The following is a 22,903-nucleotide window of genomic DNA, read 5'->3' as shown; positions in this document are numbered from 1 at the left end:
GGGTCCCTAGGCACAGAGAACTGACCTGCCTGTGTTCAGGGTGGCACACAGCTCACACCTATGCATTCTGCACACATCACAAATCATCCCACTCTGCGTGCAGCTCTGAGGTACTCAGGAGACAGCAGAGCCACCTTCTCCTGCCCCGAGCCCCAAAGTGTGGCATGAAATTCCTGTGACTCACCTTGGTGTTCCACCGAGTCCAACAGCAACATTCAAACAGCCTCTGCTCCACATGATTTGCCATGGACTACTGCAAGAGACAGCCCTCTGTGCTCAGTGCAAAGTAAAGAAAGCAATTCAGCTTCTTAGCACAGCCCTCTGTATGCCCACTGCAAACACCCAAAGAATGGATGATTGGGATTTAGGAATCTTCTCATGGCATCATGTTTTCATACTCAGGTTTGTATGGGACCACTTGCTTGGCCTTATATTCCAAATGAAGGTAATTCTGTGTTGGGCTGGTTTTGGGGATTCTGGGTTTATGGGCTTTTCAACATAGTTCTCTCATGACAAATAAAAAAAAAATCTGTGTATCACATCCATTTTACAGGTCATTTACCACAGCATCTGCTGAAGTGAAGAAGCTTTCCACAGCAGCTGAGCAAACATCTGGATAGATAAAGGAAGACAATGACTAATTCTCATTATACTGAAAGAAAAGTTACATTTCAAGACTATTGACCTAAGTCTATACATGCTGGCAGAAGATTCTATCATACAACAGGCTTCAAAGCTTCTGAAGCTTGCAGTTTTTCCAAGCTTCAGAGGGAACACATATTTTAGACACCTATATTAGAGCTCAGCATTAAAGTACCAGCTTTGAAATCAATGCTGACTGTTTTCAACGTTCCATAAACTGACCATGTCCTGTGGAACTTACACTCCTCTGGGCCACTGCTGCTTATGTTGAGCAGCTCAGAAAAAGGCTGGTAACTTCCTAATTTCAAAGATGCTGCATCTACTAAGCTTGCTGATCCGTCTGAAAATTTTTTTCCTGACTTTAGCAGATTATTTCCACAAAAAGACCACATTTGCTGATATTTTAGCAGTGTCTTGGTTTAAAAGACAAATGTCTGCCAAGGAAGATGGGAACCTTCCTGGAATGGAAAGAAGACCCCTCCCTCCAAATTATGACCACTTCAAAAATGACGGGGCTTCCAGGCCAAGCCGTAGGAAAAGGAATAAGCACAGCCGTTTCCTAGAAAATGCACATGGAAGAGAACAGAACGAACAAGCGCTCGCTACCAGAAGCTTCCCAGCCGCCAAGCGCTGGTTTCCCTTTGGTGTAGTTATGGCCGCGGCCGGCAGGGAGCGCTGGCGGCTCGGGCCAGGCCGAGGCTGCAGTGGCGGAGCCGCGGCCGGCAGGGGGCGCTGCGATGGCAGCCCGGGCCTGCCCGGGGCGATGGCGGCCTCGGCCTGAGGGAGGAGGTGCGGCGAGATTCCCTCAAGCTCAGCCGGAGGCCTCGCTCTCCCGCTGCTGGCACTTGCCCGAGTCTCCGTCAGCGGGGGCGCCTGGGGACCGCTCTCTCTCTTGCAAGCAGCGAGCACGGGCACAAAAGCCCAGCACAGAACCGCAAGACGACCGTGCCCGCTCGCGGCGCGTACAGACTGCCCACAGCCCGCTAAGAACCGCCAAAGCCCTGTTCCTCTCCGCTCCCCGAACCATTTCATTGGAATGCCAGAGCCATCGGCCGCTTCCCTGGCTACGAGGGGAAGAAACTCACTGAGAAACCTGAAGCCACCCCAAGCAAGCACCAGCTCAGAAAGAGCCTTGTCCTCCCTGCTCAGCGTGGCTTTCACTGCTTCTGCCCTTTTCACACCACTGAAGCCGAGGAAGGACAGCTGCAAGGTGCTTTGCAACCAAACCCTTTTCCCATGCACGGAGAGGGGGATATGTTCTCATCCCGCAAGTCCAGGAGAAGAGAAGGCTTGCTCAGGCACCTGTCCAAAGCCCGTCGCTGTGTCACACAGGACCACACTGATGAAGACACACCGGGGAACAATCTTCTGTTGAAATCCTGAGAACCTCCACTGACGTTTCCTAGCAGAAGATGCCCCCTGGAATGGCTGCCCCATCCCACCCATCATGGATCAAAAACCCTCTGGAAAGCCTGCCCCAGTGTGGATTCCTGGGTTCCTGAACCATCCAGCAGTGAAGCAGCACCAGAGTGTATTGATGCTTTGACAGGGTCAGTATCAACTGTCTGCTGGGATTTCCACTGGAAAACTTGGGAACCATCCCAGTGAAGAGCCCCGACCTTCATCCCCAGTCTTGTCACAAACCTGGCAGAGCTCTGCCTACCGAAAGCTCCAGCAAAACATTTAATTAAAGATGGTGCCAGAGGAAAAGAAAACGTTCTTCCCCATTTTGTTTCATGCTTCCCACCATGTCCTGCCTATCAGTCAAGGAGCTCCATTCAGCTTGCAGTACCTGCTGTTGTTAAATTTAGGTTTATATTGATCAAATTTACCAAGGGGTGTTGCAAAGCAGGAGGAGGAAGGTAGGTGTGTGCTGTTGGGTTTTCTTCCAAGCAGTCTGGACGTTTACATCGTGGGCAAATGTAGGCAAAGAGCGGAACATTCAGACTGAAATCTACGCAGGGATTTCCCGGAGCCTGGATAATTCAGCACCGCCTTCAGCTTGCTGGCTGAGGAGCGGCAAAATCGGCCTGGGAGGGGCAATGATGAACGTGGGCAACGAGGGAGCCTGGGGATTATTTTTTATTATTATTCCTTGTTATTCATTGCCTGCGGCTAAAGCGAACCTGCCGCTGCTGGGAAAGGTGACCCACAGCGAGGGAAAGCAGCGGCTGAGGACAGCCCTGTCCTCACACGGGGCTCCCACGGAGGCGCCGCTCGCTGAGGAGCGGCTGCCGCCCTTCTGTGCAGGGCGCAGGAGAAATTCCGCCGGCCGCTGTCACCGCAAGTGTCGCTCGGGGCTGTTGTTCTCTCCGATCGGCTGTCGGGCCGCGATGGCCCCGCCAAGGCCGGGCAGCGCCGCTGCCGCTGGGCCGCGCTGAGGCTCCCCCGGCCGGGCGCTGCCAGGCCCGGGCGCTGCCGCTCGCCGCCGCCTCGGCCGCCGAACGCCCTGCCGCGGGTGCCAGCGCCGGGCCCGGCACCGCCCCGGCACCGCCCGAGGGGCGGGATCGGCCCGCGGCCGAGCGGGAGAACCGGAGCGCTGCTACCATGTTGTGCGGGGGCCCTTCGGCGGCCCGGCCCGCCACGGACGAGACGCAGCGGATGGCGGAGGAGGTGAGGGGCCGGGGCGAGCTCCGGGAGGCGCGGGAAGGGGCCGTGCAGGGCCTGTCCGGGGCCCGGCGAGTGCTCGGCCATCGCTGTGCGCGGCCGAGCGCCGAGACACAACCTGCTTGTGATACACGAGCACATGCTTTTACTCTAGAAATTCCAATGTGCAACTAAGATCTTTCAAAGCACATGTTCTTCTTTTTGTCTTGTGAAAACTCAAGTTCATTCTGCTTTTTGGCTTTGTTGCTTAGGGTGTGGGAAGCTAGAAAGAAAAGATGAAGTTTGAACTCCAGCTTCTGATGCTCTTTGTCATTGCCCAGGTTTGTTGTCCAGGCTGCAGCAGACACTGAAATTAGCATTTAGCTTGTCAAGTCTGAGGATTCTGTGATTTTAAAAAAGGGAGGCATGTGCCTCTCCTAGGCACCAGCCTGAGTTTGCAGCAATAAGCAAATGATTGAGAATTGCTGAGAGAGTCACAAGTATTGCTTTGACCTGAAAAAGCCTACATGTCTTGTGAATGCAAATATGCAAATACCATTGCACATGATGCTGACTTTCTGTTCTGTGGCAGACTGCAGTGCTTTGGTAATGCCAAACCAAGGAGTATGAAAACGAAACCCCATTGGATTCAGAAGTGAACGGAAATAACCCACAATCTCGTAATTATCACATAAATACTTCAAAGTTTGTGCAACTTGTTTTGGCTGCCAGTTAAAAATACTTTATTTAATGAAAACAGGTGGGAAAACCCAAACCTGAAACTTGTTCATGCAGTCATATTCTCATCTGGATGCTGACTGGAGAAAACATGAGTCTTGTTAAATTGAGGAAGGCTTCTGAAATCGTTTTGTTTGCTTAGAGTCAGATCTTTGTGGAGATTTATCAGAGCCTGCCAGTTGCATGCCATAAACATATTCCCTGTTCCTGCTTTTCCAGTTCTGGCCTTCATTTTAGTGGTGATTTGTAAGAATCCTTGTGATGGCTGAGTGTTGTTCAGTTTTGTGACCAGAGCCGGTGCAGTGTCCCACAGGGCAGGACAGCTTCCTTGGGCAGTGTCTGGCTTAGGAATCCCATAGGAACAGCCTCCTCGTGGCAAGGATTTCCACCCAGGCCTGTTCAGCCTTTGGCTTCTCACTGGTACCTGTGGCAGTGCTTGTTCAGGGTGACTCTGAACCATCTGCTTCTTAGTTAGCTGCTCTGGCAGTGAGAGCATGGCAAACAGGCTGTGCAGGACAGCAAAGAGCCTGCAGAGTGTAACAATTTCCAGCCCTGTGCCTGAATCAGGGATTGTTTGGGTGGGAAGGGACTGCAGCTCCTGCCTGAGCACAGGGTCAGCATCCCCAGGCTGCTTGGCGTTTTTTCCTGTCAGGTCTTGAAAATTTTCAAGAATGGAAACTCCTCAGCTTCTTGGAACACTCCTGCTGTACTGCAGGAGTGTCCTCAGGGGAAATGTGTCTCATTCTTCTGCCATCACCTCCCTGGAAAGAGCCTGGCTTCTTGTAGGTACTGGAAAATTTCCCTCAAAGCCTTCTCTTCCCTGGGCTGGGCAAGGGAATTCATTTTGTTGCTCTCCTCTCAGCTCATCCTGGTGTGCTCATGGAATGCTCCTGGCAGCCCTTCACTGAGCTCACTCCAGTTTATTGGAGTCTGTCTTGTGCTGGGGGCTCCAAACTGGGCACAGCATTTTACATTTTCTAACAAGGGCCTAGTAAAAGGTAATAATCACTCGCCTGTCTTCTGGCTAGGCTCCTGCTGGTGCAGCCCAGTATGCCATTGACTTTGGTACCACCAGGACACGGTGCTGCCTCCTGTGCTCCAGGGCCCCAGATCCAGACTGAGATCAAGAGCCAGGCCTTTGGGAGAGTGTTCCTGTCTGGGATGTCCCTCTCCCCACTGCCTCAGGATGCTCCTTTGTCACATGCTGTGGTGACTCACTGCCACAAGTGATGGCACCCTGACAAGTTTGCAGCTGCAGGACTCTGAGCTGTCTGCCCCCAGAGTTCAGCGTTCAGCACACTGGTGGAAATACAATGTGTGCTGAGCTGGAGTGATTTAGAGACCACAGAAACCAACATGCCACAGTGTCTAGGACTGCTAAAGGAGCACAGAACATGAGCACGTCCACGCTGCTGCTTAACATTTGTAAAAGTAGCTCTAGTGATGAAAACTGAAACCACTTGCTCCAGCCTCTGACTCAAGATAAGGGGTGGAGGTAGAACTCAATCACAGCTTTCTGGGGCTGTTCCCTTCAGTGCATCTTAGAATACAGCTTTGATTTCCATATGGTAAAAAACAAATAGGAAAGTGTCCAAACATCATTTTCTTGCTTGTGCCCTGCTGATTATAGCCTGGACAAAGCGTAGAGGTATGACCTGTGAGACAAGATGAAAAGCATGGACATAGTCCTCAGGGACAGGATGGTCACAGGAAAGGCACCAGAGTTCTGGACGCTGGAGAGGGTGGGAGAACACATCCTGTTGCAGGAATTGTTTCTATTCCTACTTCACCTACAGAACCTGAGCGGTGCCAGGCTGGCACTTGTTTTCCCCTAAGGAAGCATGTGGGATTTAGGCAGGAGAGCAAATGTATCTATTTCCCTTGAACTTAGGAAGAAGGAGAAGTACCTTTTTCCATACAGCGGGAAAATCCACTCATTGCTGCTACTACTGCCCTGGGAGCGAAGGCAGGGCTACACAATGATGCAGTGCAGGAAGTCCAGCCTGGAGCAAGCGAGGACTCACAGCAAGGACCCCAAGACTAACTCATCTTGCCCTGCAAAACAAAGCCTGAAATCTTCTTCTTTCCTGACCAAGAATTTCCATATAGCCACGAGGTTCTAGAAGGCCAAGTGTGGGAGAGAAGAGCTGCATCTCAGGAGCTCATGGCTCCCTCTAGAGTACTGGACTGGTTATTTGGACTTCTTGATCACTGATTTGCATTTTGAACACACAGATTCCAGCAGAGATGCTGGAAGAACTGTCAAGTGTTATCCAGACTCAGTGTCAGCCTGTAGTGACTGACACCCACCATGATCTCAGCTTTGCCACCTCCCTAGATTCCTGGTCCTGCTTTCACACAAAACTTAACTTGATTCCTTTTGATCTTTTAATGCCTTAGAAAAGTGGTAACTCTGTGTCTGGGAATTTGGCAGCAGTGACCTGTAAGCCTTAAGGTGTAAATACTTGAACCTTGCAGATCAGTCTTAAAGCATCTATTGTTTCCTTTAGGTAAAAGCTCAGCTAGAAGCAAAAGAAGGGAAAACCTTTGATGTCTTCACTGCAGTGGAGTTTAAAACTCAATTGGTTGCTGGAACAAACTACTTCATCAAGGTAGAGGGGCTGGCTGGGTTTTATACATTAATGTATTTAATCTTTGGAATGGTGGGGTTTTATTCCTTCTTAACTGGAGGAGAATGCTTACAATTTGGCCAATAAGAAAAAAGTCATGCATTAAAAGGCCCCAAATATCCACCTCCCAGCCCCTCTCCCCATCTGCTAAATACAGAGATCCCCTTTTCTCCATTTTCATGGGAAGATCAGGTGGTATTTCCGCCAAGTCACAGCTCCCAGTCTGGTTTAAAACAAGCCAGTGGTTTTTCTTGCTGCCTGGGTGCTTCTCCTTGCTCAAAGCAGCCCAGCCTCTGCCACCCATCGTGCTGCAGGCTGCTCCCTCTGCAGGGATCTCACTGGGTTTCGTGCTTTGCAGGTCCATGTTGGCAACGATGAGTTCATGCACCTGCGGGTGTTCAAGAGCCTCCCCCATGAGAATGAGCAGCTGAGCCTCCACAGTTACCAGGGCAGCAAGACAAAGCACGATGAACTGGCTTATTTCTAGCAACCTTCTCTGCTGCGTTTCCCTAACCGCTGCTTACGTGCATTTTCTGCAGGCTGCAAAATGTGGATTCCTGTGCCAACAAAGGCCGAATAAAGTGTCTTTCTTTTTTTTTTTTTTTCAGACAGTGGAAAAAGTCCATTTCTTTTATGCCATTCCCTTCCTCTGCAATCTCCCAGTCTGAGAGTCATGTGGCTCTCCTGTTACCTGCACTAATGTAAGCCCAACTTTTGTTGCAGCTTAATTTAGACTGAAGTGCAACTTATCCAGAACACTGTGGCTGAGTCCTGTGTGTGGACTCCCTTTGGAAATTAGAGGGGGAGTGACACCAGCACTCACGTGTTTGCAGCAAGGAACAAGAGGAAAGCCTCAGTCTTCTCTGTGCTGTTTTGCAGCTCTGAATATATGTGTAGATTTAAATTGCACTTTGTATTTTATGGGCAAAGCCCTGATGAGAGACTCGAGCTGAAGCAAATTTTCAAGGAAGAGAAAGAGGATGACAGTAGTTTGCAAGAAATGTTCACTTGGTAATCATGCTCATCCTCTTGCAGCAGTAGCATGTAATGTCCCATAGAAGATGTGTGATTTTAAAATACCAAACCAGCTGCTTATGTTTTCAATCCTATGGAAAAGTTCTGGGAAGAAACTTAATCTGGACAGGCATTTCTGCATTTATAACAATAAACATTTCTTTTGACTTTAGATGGCCTATTTGTCTGGTGCCTTAGTGTTCTCTTCCCTGGTTTTCATTATTGGTTATTTTCTTCCTCAAGTGTTTTTTATATTCCAGATAACCTTCTGTTTATTCTATGTCTTAATTATAAATACTTTATTTTAACCTTGTGACAGACATGAAGAATAACAAGAAAGGCCTCTGCAGGTATATCAGCAGCAAAAGCAAAATACGCACTTTCAGAATAGCTTTCCAGAATTATTTTATTTGCTGTTACAGGCAGAACCCCATGGGACTTGCAGAGGTGCGGCATTGCTCCTCATCATCTCTCAGAAGTCATTCAGAGGGTCCCCTTTGGTTTTGCCGGTCTGAAAATTGATAAGTTCAGGATCTTTGTCTTCTGAGATAGGACCCCGAAACACCTTCAAGTGGACATAAGCATTATCGGAAACTTGGACCTAGAAACCAAAAGTGGGGGGAAGTGAGAATCATGGGCTCAAAGCAGTTTCAAACAAAAGGCTGTTCCTTACATTCCTGAAAGAACATCTTTGCTCAGGAGCTTAATTTGAGATGTATCTTCATTTTTACTTCAACAGCTCTTACCCAAGTCTGGATAGTAACTGCTGGCACAACCTCTCTACACCTGTAGAAAACTGAACTATAAAACCCCCTCAGAGTCAGGTGAAGGGAAAATGAGCAGAGCTGCTTGGGTGTGGAAGCAGCAGAAGACACAAGAGGAGAAAGGTTTTGATGGTGTCCTATGGCAGTCACCAAGATGCCAGCACAGCAGCTCACAGCTTCCTGGCACACTCATGGGACACAAGAGACAATGAGGAAACCTCAGTGACTCGGGGGTGGGACAAGATGCAGACACGACATCTGCTCCTGGAGGGTACAGACAGATCTAAGACAGAAAGACCAGCATGTGGTCCTGAGAAGCAATGAGAGCCTGAAAGGCAGGATGCCTGGTCTGCAGAGTTACCCCAAACACATCACTGTCTGAGCAGGGAAACTGACACATCCTGATGCTTTTGGGAGTGCATGGCAGTGCCTGGAAGAAATACTCTCCAAAGAAATTCACCTTCTTCCCTAGACAGTCCTCACCTAAAGCCTTGCTAGGAAGGTGTAAAATTTCATTCTTACAGAGCCAAGCACAACAAGCACTAAATTCTCCCTCGGAGCTGCATGAGAACTTGAATGCCTTAGGCTCCAAGAGGTTTTTACATGCTTTCTGGTGGCTGCAGTGTGACACCATATTTGTTTTGGTCTGAATTGCATCTCAGCTGTAAGTCTGCTGGTAAAACGTCAGTGATGTGGGAGATTAAGAAATAGAAAAGAACTAATCCTGTGGTGGCAGAGTTTCTTCCAGTTCATGCTAAAATGAGGAACTGTTTCTTGTCACTGACAAAATTGGGAAAGAAGACACACCAAATTGTCCATTTTCAGTGTTGCAAATGGATTTCTTCCGTGTTCAGTAACGCATCAGTCTTCATTTCTGAGTGAAAAGTTATTTTAAGGAAGCACGTGGGAAAGAAGAAGGTTTGGCATAATGTGTCCTTCCTGAGATCAACCAAATATGAGAAGTGTGGAGCTAATGCCCACAGTGTCTCTCCGCAGAACTACTCTCCCCCAAACATGACGGGCCAATTTCTCTAATCAAACGAGTCTCCCAACTCCCTTGTCCAGGGAGCATATCCTGCCAGCCACATGCCTGCACACACGTGGCGTTTCAGACCCAGCAGTCACAGGCCATGCCTGCTCTGCTCCAGAAGGGCAGCCTGCTGCTCAGCAGTGCTTGCTGGCCTTCAGATGCAAAATGCACCAAGCCCTTTCTTCTGTGCCACTTCACAGAAAGCTCCTGATATCCATGGGTCAGGGATTCCAGTAGAGGATGAATGGTGCTATCAGAGAGCTCCAAATTAAGCATGACCCATTTTTCCTCTGCAGCAGAGAGGGGTTTTTGACAATACAGAAAGAAGCAGCAGGCAAGGCTGTACCTCTGCAGCACCTGATGCAGAAGCAAAACATCAACACACCTGCTTGCATGCAAAACCAGTCAGCAGAGTCGAGATGCTTGCACTGCGTTACAAAATTGACTCTGTCTCTCTGTCAGTTCCTCAAGCTGACTTCAAATCCCTCCCAACAAACACAGTTGAGGGACACAGACACTCCTGTGCTTTGAAAGCAAAGAGGACACCAGTTATGACTTGTTTAAATCATTTGAGTTGGGCAGGCACTCTATAGTCCTTGAGGGGGATGAGCCCAGGAAGCTTGCCAGTAACAATAAGCACAGGAGGTGTTTTGTAAATGTTTATATTCCTGCTTACAGTAGTGCCAAAGAGAGGAATTTTAGAAGCATTTGGAGGTACTCCCCACTTCTGTTACTCACATCAGATGGTTGCCTACAAAACCATTCAGCAAGTCATGTATATAGTTTAACTCTAAAACACTTCCTCCTATAACATATACAAACCTTAATCAAGTAGTTAATCCCTCTGCTCGGCTGATAAACATGTTGATACCTATATAATATGGCTTTAAAGAAGACACAGGTCATGTGTGCCTGCTTTTCAAACTCAGCCCGCACCTGTAAAGAGAAAGGGGAAAATGATGGACAGGTTGATATTTAGAGTTTTCTTTCACATATAGCACTCCAGTTTTCATCCTTTCAAACATACTTGCTTAATGAAAGTCTGCAAACTGACTGAGGGCACCCTCAATCCCCTTGTCCAATTCATCAGTAAATATATGGACTGGGCCCAGCCATCCACTAGGCAGGTCACCCCATCATGGAAGGAGATCACGTTGGTCAAGCAGGACCTGCCTTTCCCAAACCCATCCTGGCTGGGCTTGAATCCCTGGTTGCCCTGCACATGCTGTGTGATGGCACTCAGGATGAGCTGTTCCATGACCTTCCCCGGCACTGAGATCAGCCTGACGTGTGTGTAGTCTCTTTCTGGAATCAAAGTGATTCCAGAACCCTCCACATTTCAGATTCCATATTTGCCCTGTACACTGTAGCATTAGCACTGCCTGAAACCAGCATTCACATTTTTTAGTGCCTGTTTGCTCAGTGACACCCAACTGCTGTGGTTTCACCTCCAATACACACTGCAAGACTTCAGATCACCCATAAATAACACAGCCCAGCATTGAAAACAAAGCTCAGTATCTGGCACCAGTGCTTGAGGCATTTCACAGACTCATTAATTAAATTTCACTGCCCTCAGCTGGCACCATCTTAAACATGAGCAAACAACAATGGCAAATACACAAAGGTGCTTCAAGTCCCTTGCTAGGGTCTCCCCTCCACAGGTAAAAGGGAATTTCTGATGTCTGTGAGTGCTGCTCCTTCAAACATTCCTGCCAGCATAGGAGAGCCGTGATACTGCTCCCAAGTAATCCACCTGGTGTCCCCAAAGCAATTGTAAATCAGCAGTTTCTCTTTCTGTTCTGCAGTAAATCATCTCTCCTCTGACTAACCTGTTAGCCCAAACTCCAGCCCTCCCCCAAGTACGTGTCCCCAGCTCTGGTGACCCCAGCTGTGACTGACCAGTAAAGCCCTAGAATGGAAGAAGGCTCAGAGGAGCTGGGGAGGGCGATGTGCCACCCATGAAACCCAGGGAATAATGCAGGCTGTGACTGACCACAGCTTTTGCAAATACGCTGAGTTTATCTCAACACAAAGGGGACCACGGGGTGTTTGTGATAAATAGCTCTGTCAGTCGAGGGAATCATGTGGTGGTGGAAATCCCTGAGTTCAATAAAAGAAAGTGAATGTCCCCCTGAGTTAGCCAGAGCAGCATGAGGGGAGTCAACACGTGGCTCTGTTAAGAGTAACTTAGATCTGTATCAAGTTACCAGTATATTTGTATCATTCTGCTAAATCAGAAGCCTCCTGTAACATGGAATAGCTTCAAATCCCTCAACTGGATGTTAAACGTTATCTGCTCCACCTCTAGACTATGGAAAAGAACCTTGTCAGAGTACTGGGCTGCCTGGTCTCAGTGTGCATTAGAGGATCTGCAGAGGTGCTGCTCACACAGCTGCTCCAGCACAGGACCACTGCCTGTAACCAACCACCTGGCAGCTGGGCTCACTCCCTGGCCTGCCTTGTGCCCAGCTCACCTTGCCCCACCAGCAGCCCCTGCATCACAGCTGGGACTCTAGAAAGCACTGAATGCCAGCAGGGAACACACACCTTCAAAAGAGCTTTGTCCTGCATCTATCATTCTTTACTGCATGCTAGCATGTGCTTTGTCCTATGCAGTCCTTGACTCAGGAATGAATTCTTCAGCTTGTACTAAAGATACAACCTTTCCCTTCCAATATGCCACCTCTTGTTTCAAACAGGCGACCTCAGCGCTGCCATAGCAGAGCTGGGCTTGGAACTTCACACAGACATTAAGTGAATGTAGCCAGTGCCATGCCCAGCCTTGGACAAAGAGGAGAGAGACAAGTGGTTTGTCTCAGCCTTACCAGGGCACTGCCTGCACAGAATGCTGAGAAAACACTTCCAATCAGGGGGATTTCCATATTCAGAATGAGCTTCTCCAGTTTAAACCCTGGCTCAGTCTCCTAGGCTCTCCATAAGCTTCAGGAACTATCTCTCTGCACACAAAAGACTTAATCTAGAGACAAGGTGCAACTCACCTGGAGAGCAATGTCCTGAATTTCTGCAGTAGCTGACATGGTCTCAGAAAAGACTCCATCGCTCACACCGGCACTTGACATGATGGGTGGTTCTGGAGAGGGATGTTCAGCGCAGTCTGAGCAGAACAGTGTGTGAGGACTCCCCAGGCATCTCACATATATATAGGCCCATGTGGAATCACATGACCTGTAATACATGGAACCCACAGTCACTTAACTGGAAAAGGAGACAAACATGGAAGGGGGAGGTGGGGGGGGAAGTGAAGCAATGTAATGCACTGGCAATATCAGTAATAAATGTAAAAAGTTATTCAGTACTAAATACCCTGCAAGGAAAGTTAAAAAATGACTCTATCACAGTTGTCAGTGCCATTTCACTGAGACAGGTGAAACACAACCCTTCTTCAATCCCAGTAAATTCAAACTAGAAAACTCTATCCAAAAACCTCACTGACTTGAGTACAAGTACTCCCAATTGCTTTGCTTAGAATTAGGATCCCACCTAGGAGCTCAGAAAATTAAGCCCCTACTCACTGGATGAGCACTGCTGCATGAGCAGCCTTTGCAAACTCCACACATGACAAGGGGATGTGCATGTTAAAAGTGAAGCAGGCCTCAAGAGCTACCTCATATCGTTCAGGAGAACATTGCAGAATTTACAACAAGCCATTGGCATCCCCAGACTAACGGGATTGAACACACTACTACATGAATTCCAACCAGGAAATTAAGTGTACCTTAGGGACTGAGACCCAGCACCTCTCCAACTGAGGTGAAAAGGACCATAGCATGCACTGTTACCCACAGACACCAGAGTAAAGCTAACGAGTGAAGACTGGAATCAAAACGACATCTGTGGGCCACGAAGCTTTTGTCCCGAAGCAGAAGGAGATTAAGGAAAAAGAATGTACACCCTTGTAACTAAGAGCAGTGCTCATATGGATACGATATATCTTGATAGTTAACCAAAATCTTGGTTAGCCAAAAAGATGCCTTTTGAATTTTGCCAAGAGATTGGTCATAAAATTTTTCATTTGATAAAAAACATAGAGAATAAAAAAATTCAGCTTGCCTGAAGTTGCTGAAGGACTAGCTGTCAAAACAAGATAAGAGGATGCAAAGGTATGCATGCAGGGCGATAAACGGAGCTGGAACCAGTGGAGGAACAGATAAAGAGGCCTGCAGTGGTTTCCTGGCAAGTTATGTAACAAGAAGCAGCGGCACAGGAGGCCCAAAGAAAACGTTCAAGGAGAGGTCACCTTTAATATCGAGGCATTCAGTGAATATGACCCCAAAAACCCCCTCTTAATAAACCTCCAGCACCACTAAAAGATTTGCAGCAAAAGGCGGAGGCGTGCAGAATAGTTGCAGGAAAGTGGTGTTTCTGCATTAGATCAGAAACATGTTTGAATGAATATATGTAATTATAATGAATAAACACCTTGTTGGAAAGTCTCACAACACACAGAGAACATGGGAAAATCCTCTGTGTGTCCTGTGCAAATGAAGAATGCCTGCTTTCTAATGCTTCAGACTGGGTGAGAAAGTTTATTCTGGCCAATATTGGAATCAATGGTCAGAAGGATTCATTCTGCAGTTACAGTCCCACCTGGCCCAGTCACATTCGTGAATGCAAATGTACAAAGCTCAAAAGCCACTGGGGTAAGGCTAAAAACTGCCAGCAGCCCTCCCTGGTAAGGGACAGCTAACACTTCAAGACCACCGAAAAAATTGCTGTCTGTCAGCATTCCTGCCATCCCCCTGGCCAGCAGAGCAAGGACCAGAGAAGCAGCAAGAGACCAGACACTTCTTAGTCTCTAGGGTGGTACATGAGAGCAAGTGAGCTGAGAATATGTGCTGCACACAGGATTCTGCTGGGATCAGCATCAGGGAATTTGCTAGAAACAGGTGGGTTTATGGCCACAGCAACAAACTGATCTGTGTCCTACCCATACTACTGATCCTCCTCCTCCTCCTCCTCACCCATAACAAGTGATGCAGCAGACTGTAAAAAACTGCTTCACATCTGACTTCAAGGCCTGCTTTTGGTACAAAGCCCCTGACATTGAGAACCTGCAGCTCTAAAGGCCCTGCACTCAACAGTATTGATGAGTATTGCAGCATGCTCCTGAAAAAGAGATTGCAGAATTTCCCAAACTTGAGCAGCAGTGCTATGGAAGTGGGCAAAAGGCATCTGAGGAACAGTCATTGTCCTGAGACAACATTTTTGTGAAGAGAGAGAAAATTCCTTCCAGTTCTCAGGAACAAAGGGAGTGGCAGCTGTTAAAACCGGATTCTGCCACTTGCACCAACTTCTCCTCTCCAGATGAGGAGTTCCTCAGAGCCCTAGTCATGGAGCTGATGACAACTCAAACCTGCTTTTGCACAAGACCCTGCTGATTCACTCCAAAGCTGACCATGCTCCACCACTTGTGCCTTATTCACACAGCAGGACAGATAAGCTAAGGAACTGCAAGAGCCAGCTCACCTTAGCAGGGCCAGAAGTCAGAGAATGTGTCCAACAGCCGCACAGCACCAGTGCTATACGAGGATATTTTATAAACCTGTCCACTCACCTGGATACAGATCCCTCTAACTTCCTTGGCAAGGGATGTTAGGATCCCCTGGTCAACACTACACTCCGGGAGGACCCTTGATTCTCTCTTGCAACAAATACACTGAGCACAAAATCTAGGAGGGTTCATTGATAATCTTGGAAAGACTCTAGGTGTGAAACTAAAGATGTTCATGTGGTGTGGAAATCATTCACTGGACTCAACATTCAGGGTTTGCTGCTTTTTGACTTTAAAGCATAACAACTTCTTCTTTCCCAGAATGCACAGAGTTGTGCAGAAGGGAGGGAAAATCAACACTAATTGTCAGCAAGCTGATGCTGAAGGTTGCAGAGGAAATCAGACGGTTTCCTTTCCATGGCAGTGCTGATCTCTGCCCAAAAATCCAGTGATATTTCTAACACTGGGATGCAGTACCCATCCTGCACAAGTATTTCATGGAGTCACTTGGAAGTGCTGATGTTTCACAGACCTGTGCTCAAAGATGATCAGTGGCAATTGATCAATCTTATCCTGGCCAACCCTTACCTCCACCCTTCTCCACAATAAGTTTTGGATGTCATGAACCAGGATTTGGAACACTGCCATGAAAAGAAGAGCCTCCCCCACCCCATCTCTTGCACAGCATTGATAAGCTGGTGAGTGTCCCCCCTGCGGTGTTTGTGACGTGGCTGGTGTCACGTACCAGTCCAGCCTGCGCTCCCAGTCGGCACAGATGGCAACTTCTCCTCACGTCACTGCGCTGCTCTTATCTTGGAGAATCTCTGCTGGGACACCACCAGTGGCATTCTTGACAGCTTTGAAGCTGAGGAACATCTGGCACCATCGACTATTCCAACACAGAAGAAACAGACCTTTACAGCTTGCAGGCCATTGCTCCCTGGTCCTGTTTATGCACTTTTAAGAGGTACAAGCTATTGCTAATAAAGACACCAGCACGGTAACGAAACAAAGCAATTAAAATAAAGTAAACTGTAACAAAAACCCTAGCAAAATCCAAACCCCAGGCTTATGTGTTTACACGTCATTTTTAAGCCAGGAATGAAGTCAGCTCTGTGCAAATGATAGTGAAAGCCGAGTCAGTGAGGTCAGTCTTGTGGTTTCACAGTGACAAGACACATCATTGTGACTGGATATGACACATGGTCTGAATGTCTTTAAGAGCTTCCACAGGAAAGCAGCTCTCCATATGGCAGCTGAGGATCTGCTTTCATCATCACAGGAACAACAGCCTTCATTTTCATTGTGCTGGTCTGCAAAAAGGGTTTCCCCTCGTGCCACCCACCCTGAGTTCAAAAGATTTCTGACATTGTATATCAACAAGGATCAACAGAAACCTGACCTTCAGCAGCACAAAGTTACCATAGCCCAGCCTATGCTGAGCCTCTGGTAACATTAAAGAGCCTCTTCCCCTCAATAGGCTTCAAGACAACTGAATTCTACCCTTAAAGATGTTCCAGAAGGAAATCCCATGTTTCATCACTCTTTCATGCCTACAGGCTGCAGAACACAACAGCACTGAGTGGCAACAAAAACACACCTCTTTCTGTTTTGCACAAGAAAATGAGATGCACAAGCTTGAGAGGACTTTCCAAGCAAATGGGATCTGCCCACCTTCATTCACCACTTCCAAGCAATGGGAAAATGCCAGCAGAGGGGGCAAGGAACCCACAGAACGCTGGATAGGGCTGTCAGTTGTGCTCAAGTGCCTTTACTTGCAGAAATGGAAGTTAAAACCAGGGAATGAATAACCCTGTAACTAAGAGTAGTACTCATATGCATAGGATATATCTTGATAGTTAACCAAAATCTTTGTTCGCCAAAAAGTCGCCTTTCAAATTTTGCCAAGAGATTGGTCATAAAAATTTTTCATTTGATAAAAAACATAGAGAATAAAAAAATTCAGCTTGCCTGAAGTTGCTGAAGGACTAGCTGTCAAAACAAGATAAGAGGATGTAAAGGTATGCAAGCAGGACGATAAATGGAGCTGGAACCAGTGGAGGAACAGATAAAGAGGCCTGCAGTGGTTTCCTGGCAAGTTATGTAACAAGAAGCAGCAGCACAGGAGGCCCAAAGAAAACGTTCAAGGAGAGGTCACCTTTAATATTGAGGCATTCAGTGAATATGACCCCAAAAACCCCCTCTTAATAAACCTCCAGCACCACTAAAAGATTTGCAGCAAAAGGCGGAGGCGTGCAGAATAGTCGCAGGAAAGTGGTGTTTCTGCTTTAGATCAGAATAACGTTTTACTGAATATAGATACTTACAATGAATAAACACCTTCTTGGAAAGTCTCACAACACACACAGAACATGAGAAAATCCTCTGTGTGTCCTGTGCAAATGAAGAATGCCTGCTTTCTAATGCTTCAGACTGGGTGAGAAAGTTTATTCTGGCCAATATCGGAATCAATGGTCAGAAGGATTCATTCTGCAGTTACAGTCCCACCTGGCCCAGTCACATTCGTGAATGCAAATGTACAAAGCTCAAAAGCCACTGGGGGAAGGCTTAACAACTGCCAGCAGCCCTCCCTGGTAAGGGACAGCTAACACTTCAAGACCACCGAAAAAATTGCTGTCTGTCAGCATTCCTGCCATCCCCCTGGCCAGCAGAGCAAGGACCAGAGAAGCAGCAAGAGACCAGACACTTCTTAGTCTCTAGGGTGGTACATGAGAGCAAGTGAGCTGAGAATATGTGCTGCACACAGGATTCTGCTGGGATCAGCATCAGGGAATTTGCTAGAAACAGGTGGGTTTATGATCTGTGTCCTACCCATACTACTGACCCTCCTCCTCCTCCTCCTCACCCATAACAAGTGATGCAGCAGACTGTAAAAAACTGCTTCACATCTGACTTCAAGGCCTGCTTTTGGTACAAAGCCCCTGACATTGAGAACCTGCAGCTCTAAAGGCCCTGCACTCAACAGTATTGATGAGTATTGCAGCTTGCTCCTGAAAAAGAGATTGCAGAATTTCCCAAACTTGAGCAGCAGTGCTATGGAAGTGGGCAAAAGGCATCTGAGGAACAGTCATTGTCCTGAGACAACATTTTTGTGAAGAGAGAGAAAATTCCTTCCAGTTCTCAGGAACAAAGGGAGTGGCAGCTGTTAAAACTGCAATTCTGCCACTTGCACCAACTTCTCCTCTCCAGATGAGGAGTTCCTCAGAGCCCTAGTCATGGAGCTGATGACAACTCAAACCTGCTTTTGCACAAGACCCTGCTGATTCACTCCAAAGCTGACCATGCTCCACCACTTGTGCCTTATTCACACAGCAGGACAGATAAGCTAAGGAACTGCAAGAGCCAGCTCACCTTAGCAGGGCCAGAAGTCAGAGAATGTGTCCAACAGCCGCACAGCACCAGTGCTATACGAGGATATTTTATAAACCTGTCCACTCACCTGGATACAGATCCCTCTAACTTCCTTGGCAAGGGATGTTAAGATCCACTGGTCAACACTACACTCCGGGAGGACTCTTGATTCTCTCTTACAACAAATACACTGAGCACAAAATCTAGGAGGGTTCATTGATAATCTTGGAAAGACTCTAGGTGTGAAACTAAAGATGTTCATGTGGTGTGGAAATCATTCACTGGACTCAACATTCAGGGTTTGCTGCTTTTTGACTTTAAAGCATAACAACTTCTTCTTTCCCAGAATGCACAGAGTTGTGCAGAAGGGAGGGAAAATCAACACTAATTGTCAGCAAGCTGATGCTGAAGGTTGCAGAGGAAATCAGACGGTTTCCTTTCCATGGCAGTGCTGATCTCTGCCCAAAAATCCAGTGATATTTCTAACACTGGGATGCAGTACCCATCCTGCACAAGTGTTTCATGGAGTCACTTGGAAGTGCTGATGTTTCACAGACCTGTGCTCAAAGATGATCAGTGGCAATTGATCAATCTTATCCTGGGCAACACCCACCTCCACCCTTCTCCACAATAAGTTTGGATGTCATGAGCCAGCATGTGGAACACTGCCATGAAGAGAGCAGCAGCCCCCACCCCGTCTCTTGCACAGCATTGATAAGCTGGTGAGTGTCCCCCCTGCGGTGTTTGTGACGTGGCTGGTGTCACGTACCAGTCCAGCCTGCACTCCCAATCGGCACAGATGGCAACTTCTCCTCACGTCACTGCGCTGCTCTTACCTTGGAGAATCTCTGCTGGGACACCACCACTGGCATTCTTGACAGCTTTGAAGCTGAGGAACATCTGGCACCATCGACTATTCCAACACAGAAGAAACAGACCTTTACAGCTTGCAGGCCATTGCTCCCTGGTCCTGTTTATGCAATTTTAAGAGGTACGAGCTATTGTTGATGAAAGCGCCAGCACAGTAACAAAACAAAGAAAACAAAACAAAACAACAAAAAAAAAAACCCTACCAAAATCCAAACCTCAGGGTTATGTATTTAGGTTTGTAGAAACGATTGTGAAAGCTGAGTCAGTAAGGTCAGTCTTGGGGTTTCACAGTGACAAGACACATCATTGTGACTGGATATGACACATGGTCTGAATGTCTTTAAGAGCTTCCACAGGAAAGCAGCTCTCCATATGGCAGCTGAGGATCTGCTTTCATCATCACAGGAACAACAGCCTTCATTTTACTGTGCTGGTCTGCAAAAAGGGTTTCCCCTTGTGCCACCCACCCTGAGTTCAAAAGATTTCTGACATTGTACATCAACAAGGATCAACAGAAACCTGACCTTCAGCAGCACAAAGTTACCATAGCCCAGCCTATGCTGAGCCTCTGGTAACAGAAAAGAGCCTCTTCCCCTCAATAGGCATCAGGACAACTGAATTCTACCCTTAAAGATGTTCCAGAAGGAAATCCCATGTTTCATCACTCTTTCATGCCTACAGGCTGCAGAACACAACAGCACTGAGTGGCAACAAAAACACACCTCTTTCTGTTTTGCACAAGAAAATGAGATGCACAAGCTTGAGAGGACTTTCCAAGCAAATGGGATCTGCCCACCTTCATTCACCACTTCCAAGCAATGGGAAAATGCCAGCAGAGGGGGCAAGGAACCCACAGAACTCTGGATAGGGCTGTCAGTTGTGCTCAAGTGCCTTTACTTGCAGAAATGGAAGTTAAAACCAGAGAAAGGATGGAATCCTGCTATTTGTGAGGAACACCATTTGATTCCCATGTGACAGCCATCAGCCCAGGAACTTTGTAACTACCTCAATGGTAACATTGGAGCAAGGTTCAATCCCAGACCAAGCACCATCCTGGAATCCTCAGGGGTCCCTAGGCACAGAGAACTGACCTGCCTGTGTTCAGGGTGGCACACAGCTCACACCTATGCATTCTGCACACATCACAAATCATCCCACTCTGCGTGCAGCTCTGAGGTACTCAGGAGACAGCAGAGCCACCTTCTCCTGCCCCGAGCCCCAAAGTGTGGCATGAAATTCCTGTGACTCACCTTGGTGTTCCACCGAGTCCAACAGCAACATTCAAACAGCCTCTGCTCCACGTGATTTGCCATGGACTACTGCAAGAGACAGCCCTCTGTGCTCAGTGCAAAGTAAAGAAAGCAATTCAGCTTCTTAGCACAGCCCTCTGTATGCCCACTGCAAACACCCAAAGAATGGATGATTGGGATTTAGGAATCTTCTCATGGCATCAGGTTTTCATACTCAGGTTTGTATGGGACCACTTGCTTGGCCTTATATTCCAAATGAAGATAATTCTGTGTTGGGCTGGTTTTGGGGATTCTGGGTTTATGGGCTTTTCAACATATTCTCTCATGACAAATAAAAAAAATCTGTGTATCACATCCATTTTACAGGTCATTTATCACAGCATCTGCTGAAGTGAAGAAGCTTTCCACAGCAGCTGAGCAAACATCTGGATAGATAAAGGAAGACAATGACTAATTCTCATTACATTGAAAGAAAAGTTACATTTCAAGACTATTGATCTAACTCTATACATGCTGGCAGAAGATTCTATCATACAACAGGCTTCAAAGGAGAATTTGTCTTGCAGTTTTTCCAAGCTTCAGAGGGAACAAATATTTGACACCTACATTAGGGCTCAGCATTAAAGTACCAGCTTTGAAATGAAAACTGACTGTACTCAACATTCCATAAACTGACCATGTCCTGTGGAACTTACACTCCTCTGGGCCACTGCTGCTTATGTTGAGCAGCTCAGAAAAAGGCTGGTAACTTCCTAATTTCAAAGATGCTGCATCTACTAAGCTTGCCGATCGGTCTGAAATTTTTTTTCCTGACTTTAGCAGATTATTTCCACAAAAAGACCACATTTGCTGGTATTTTAGCAGTGTCTTGGTTTAAAAGACAAATGTCTGCCAAGGAAGATGGGAACCTTCCTGGAATGGAAAGAAGACCCCTCCCTCCAAATTATGACCACTTCAAAAATGACGGGGCTTCCAGGCCAAGCCGTGGGAAAAGGAATAAGCACAGCCGTTTCCTAGAAAATGCACATGGAAGAGAACAGAACGAACAAGCGCTCGCTACCAGAAGCTTCCCAGCCGCCAAGCGCTGGTTTCCCTTTGGTGTAGTTATGGCCGCGGCCGGCAGGGAGCGCTGGCGGCTCGGGCCAGGCCGAGGCTGCAGTGGCGGAGCCGCGGCCGGCAGGGGGCGCTGCGATGGCAGCCCGGGCCTGCCCGGGGCGATGGCGGCCTCGGCCTGAGGGAGGAGGTGCGGCGAGATTCCCTCAAGCTCAGCCGGAGGCCTCGCTCTCCCGCTGCTGGCACTTGCCCGAGTCTCCGTCAGCGGGGGCGCCTGGGGACCGCTCTCTCTCTTGCAAGCAGCGAGCACGGGCACAAAAGCCCAGCACAGAACCGCAAGACGACCGTGCCCGCTCGCGGCGCGTACAGACTGCCCACAGCCCGCTAAGAACCGCCAAAGCCCTGTTCCTCTCCGCTCCCCGAACCATTTCATTGGAATGCCAGAGCCATCGGCCGCTTCCCTGGCTACGAGGGGAAGAAACTCACTGAGAAACCTGAAGCCACCCCAAGCAAGCACCAGCTCAGAAAGAGCCTTGTCCTCCCTGCTCAGCGTGGCTTTCACTGCTTCTGCCCTTTTCACACCACTGAAGCCGAGGAAGGACAGCTGCAAGGTGCTTTGCAACCAAACCCTTTTCCCATGCACGGAGAGGGGGATATGTTCTCATCCCGCAAGTCCAGGAGAAGAGAAGGCTTGCTCAGGCACCTGTCCAAAGCCCGTCGCTGTGTCACACAGGACCACACTGATGAAGACACACCGGGGAACAATCTTCTGTTGAAATCCTGAGAACCTCCACTGACGTTTCCTAGCAGAAGATGCCCCCTGGAATGGCTGCCCCATCCCACCCATCATGGATCAAAAACCCTCTGGAAAGCCTGCCCCAGTGTGGGTTCCTGGGTTCCTGGTTTCCTGAACCATCCAGCAGTGAAGCAGCACCAGAGTGTATTGATGCTTTGACAGGGTCAGTATCAACTGTCTGCTGGGATTTCCACTGGAAAACTTGGGAACCATCCCAGTGAAGAGCCCCGACCTTCATCCCCAGTCTTGTCACAAACCTGGCAGAGCTCTGCCTACCGAAAGCTCCAGCAAAACATTTAATTAAAGATGGTGCCAGAGGAAAAGAAAACGTTCTTCCCCATTTTGTTTCATGCTTCCCACCATGTCCTGCCTATCAGTCAAGGAGCTCCATTCAGCTTGCAGTACCTGCTGTTGTTAAATTTAGGTTTATATTGATCAAATTTACCAAGGGGTGTTGCAAAGCAGGAGGAGGAAGGTAGGTGTGTGCTGTTGGGTTTTCTTCCAAGCAGTCTGGACGTTTACATCGTGGGCAAATGTAGGCAAAGAGCGGAACATTCAGACTGAAATCTACGCAGGGATTTCCCGGAGCCTGGATAATTCAGCACCGCCTTCAGCTTGCTGGCTGAGGAGCGGCAAAATCGGC

General features: G+C 48.0%; 1 protein-coding gene and 3 long non-coding RNA genes across 5 annotated transcripts in view; all 4 read left to right on the top strand.

The window, feature by feature from the left end:
* The first annotated feature begins 377 nt into the window (after nucleotides 1-377).
* On the top strand, nucleotides 378-8,130 carry LOC146445206 (uncharacterized). The gene is made up of 3 exons (XR_014854050.1): nucleotides 378-402; nucleotides 554-2,504; nucleotides 8,033-8,130. It is a non-coding gene; the product is annotated as an uncharacterized LOC146445206 (long non-coding RNA).
* LOC146445207 (cystatin-B-like) lies at nucleotides 3,098-7,782 on the top strand. Of its 2 annotated transcripts, none has more exons than XM_085069411.1 (3): nucleotides 3,098-3,255; nucleotides 6,477-6,578; nucleotides 6,955-7,782. In XM_085069411.1, exons 1-3 carry the CDS (start codon nucleotides 3,190-3,192, stop codon nucleotides 7,081-7,083), a joined length of 297 nt encoding a protein of 98 aa, XP_084925537.1. In that variant the 5' UTR covers nucleotides 3,098-3,189; the 3' UTR covers nucleotides 7,084-7,782. The 2 variants fall into 2 exon arrangements, with proteins under 2 accessions (XP_084925537.1, XP_084925543.1); XM_085069417.1 differs by lacking the exon at nucleotides 3,098-3,255 and adding an exon at nucleotides 3,510-3,569.
* Nucleotides 8,131-10,713: 2,583 nt separating the features above from the next.
* The window catches only part of LOC146445202 (uncharacterized), a 29,190-nt gene continuing 17,000 nt past the window's right edge, over nucleotides 10,714-22,903 (top strand). Inside the window, exon 1 of the long non-coding RNA XR_014854040.1 lies at nucleotides 10,714-11,566. This is a non-coding gene — a long non-coding RNA (uncharacterized LOC146445202). The remainder of the gene's footprint in view (nucleotides 11,567-22,903) is intronic.
* On the top strand, nucleotides 17,757-22,588 carry LOC146445205 (uncharacterized). The gene is made up of 2 exons (XR_014854046.1): nucleotides 17,757-20,629; nucleotides 20,778-22,588. It is a non-coding gene; the product is annotated as an uncharacterized LOC146445205 (long non-coding RNA).

The sequence above is a fragment of the Lichenostomus cassidix genome, chromosome 1 (genome assembly GCF_008360975.1).
Source record: "Lichenostomus cassidix isolate B80296 chromosome 1, HeHo_3.0, whole genome shotgun sequence".
NCBI lineage: Eukaryota > Metazoa > Chordata > Aves > Passeriformes > Meliphagidae > Lichenostomus > Lichenostomus cassidix.
Note: the sequence above shows the minus strand (reverse complement) of the source record. Positions and strands in the feature narration are given on the sequence as shown.

Bases quoted from the DNA above. Each gene is read 5' to 3' on its own strand.
- LOC146445207 (XM_085069411.1), top strand. From the start codon at position 3,190: ATGTTGTGCGGGGGCCCTTCGGCGGCCCGGCCCGCCACGGACGAGACG. The intron at 3,256-6,476 runs GTGAGGGGCCGG...TGTTTCCTTTAG, and splicing joins CGCAGCGGATGGCGGAGGAG to GTAAAAGCTCAGCTAGAAGC. The intron at 6,579-6,954 runs GTAGAGGGGCTG...CGTGCTTTGCAG, and splicing joins GAACAAACTACTTCATCAAG to GTCCATGTTGGCAACGATGA.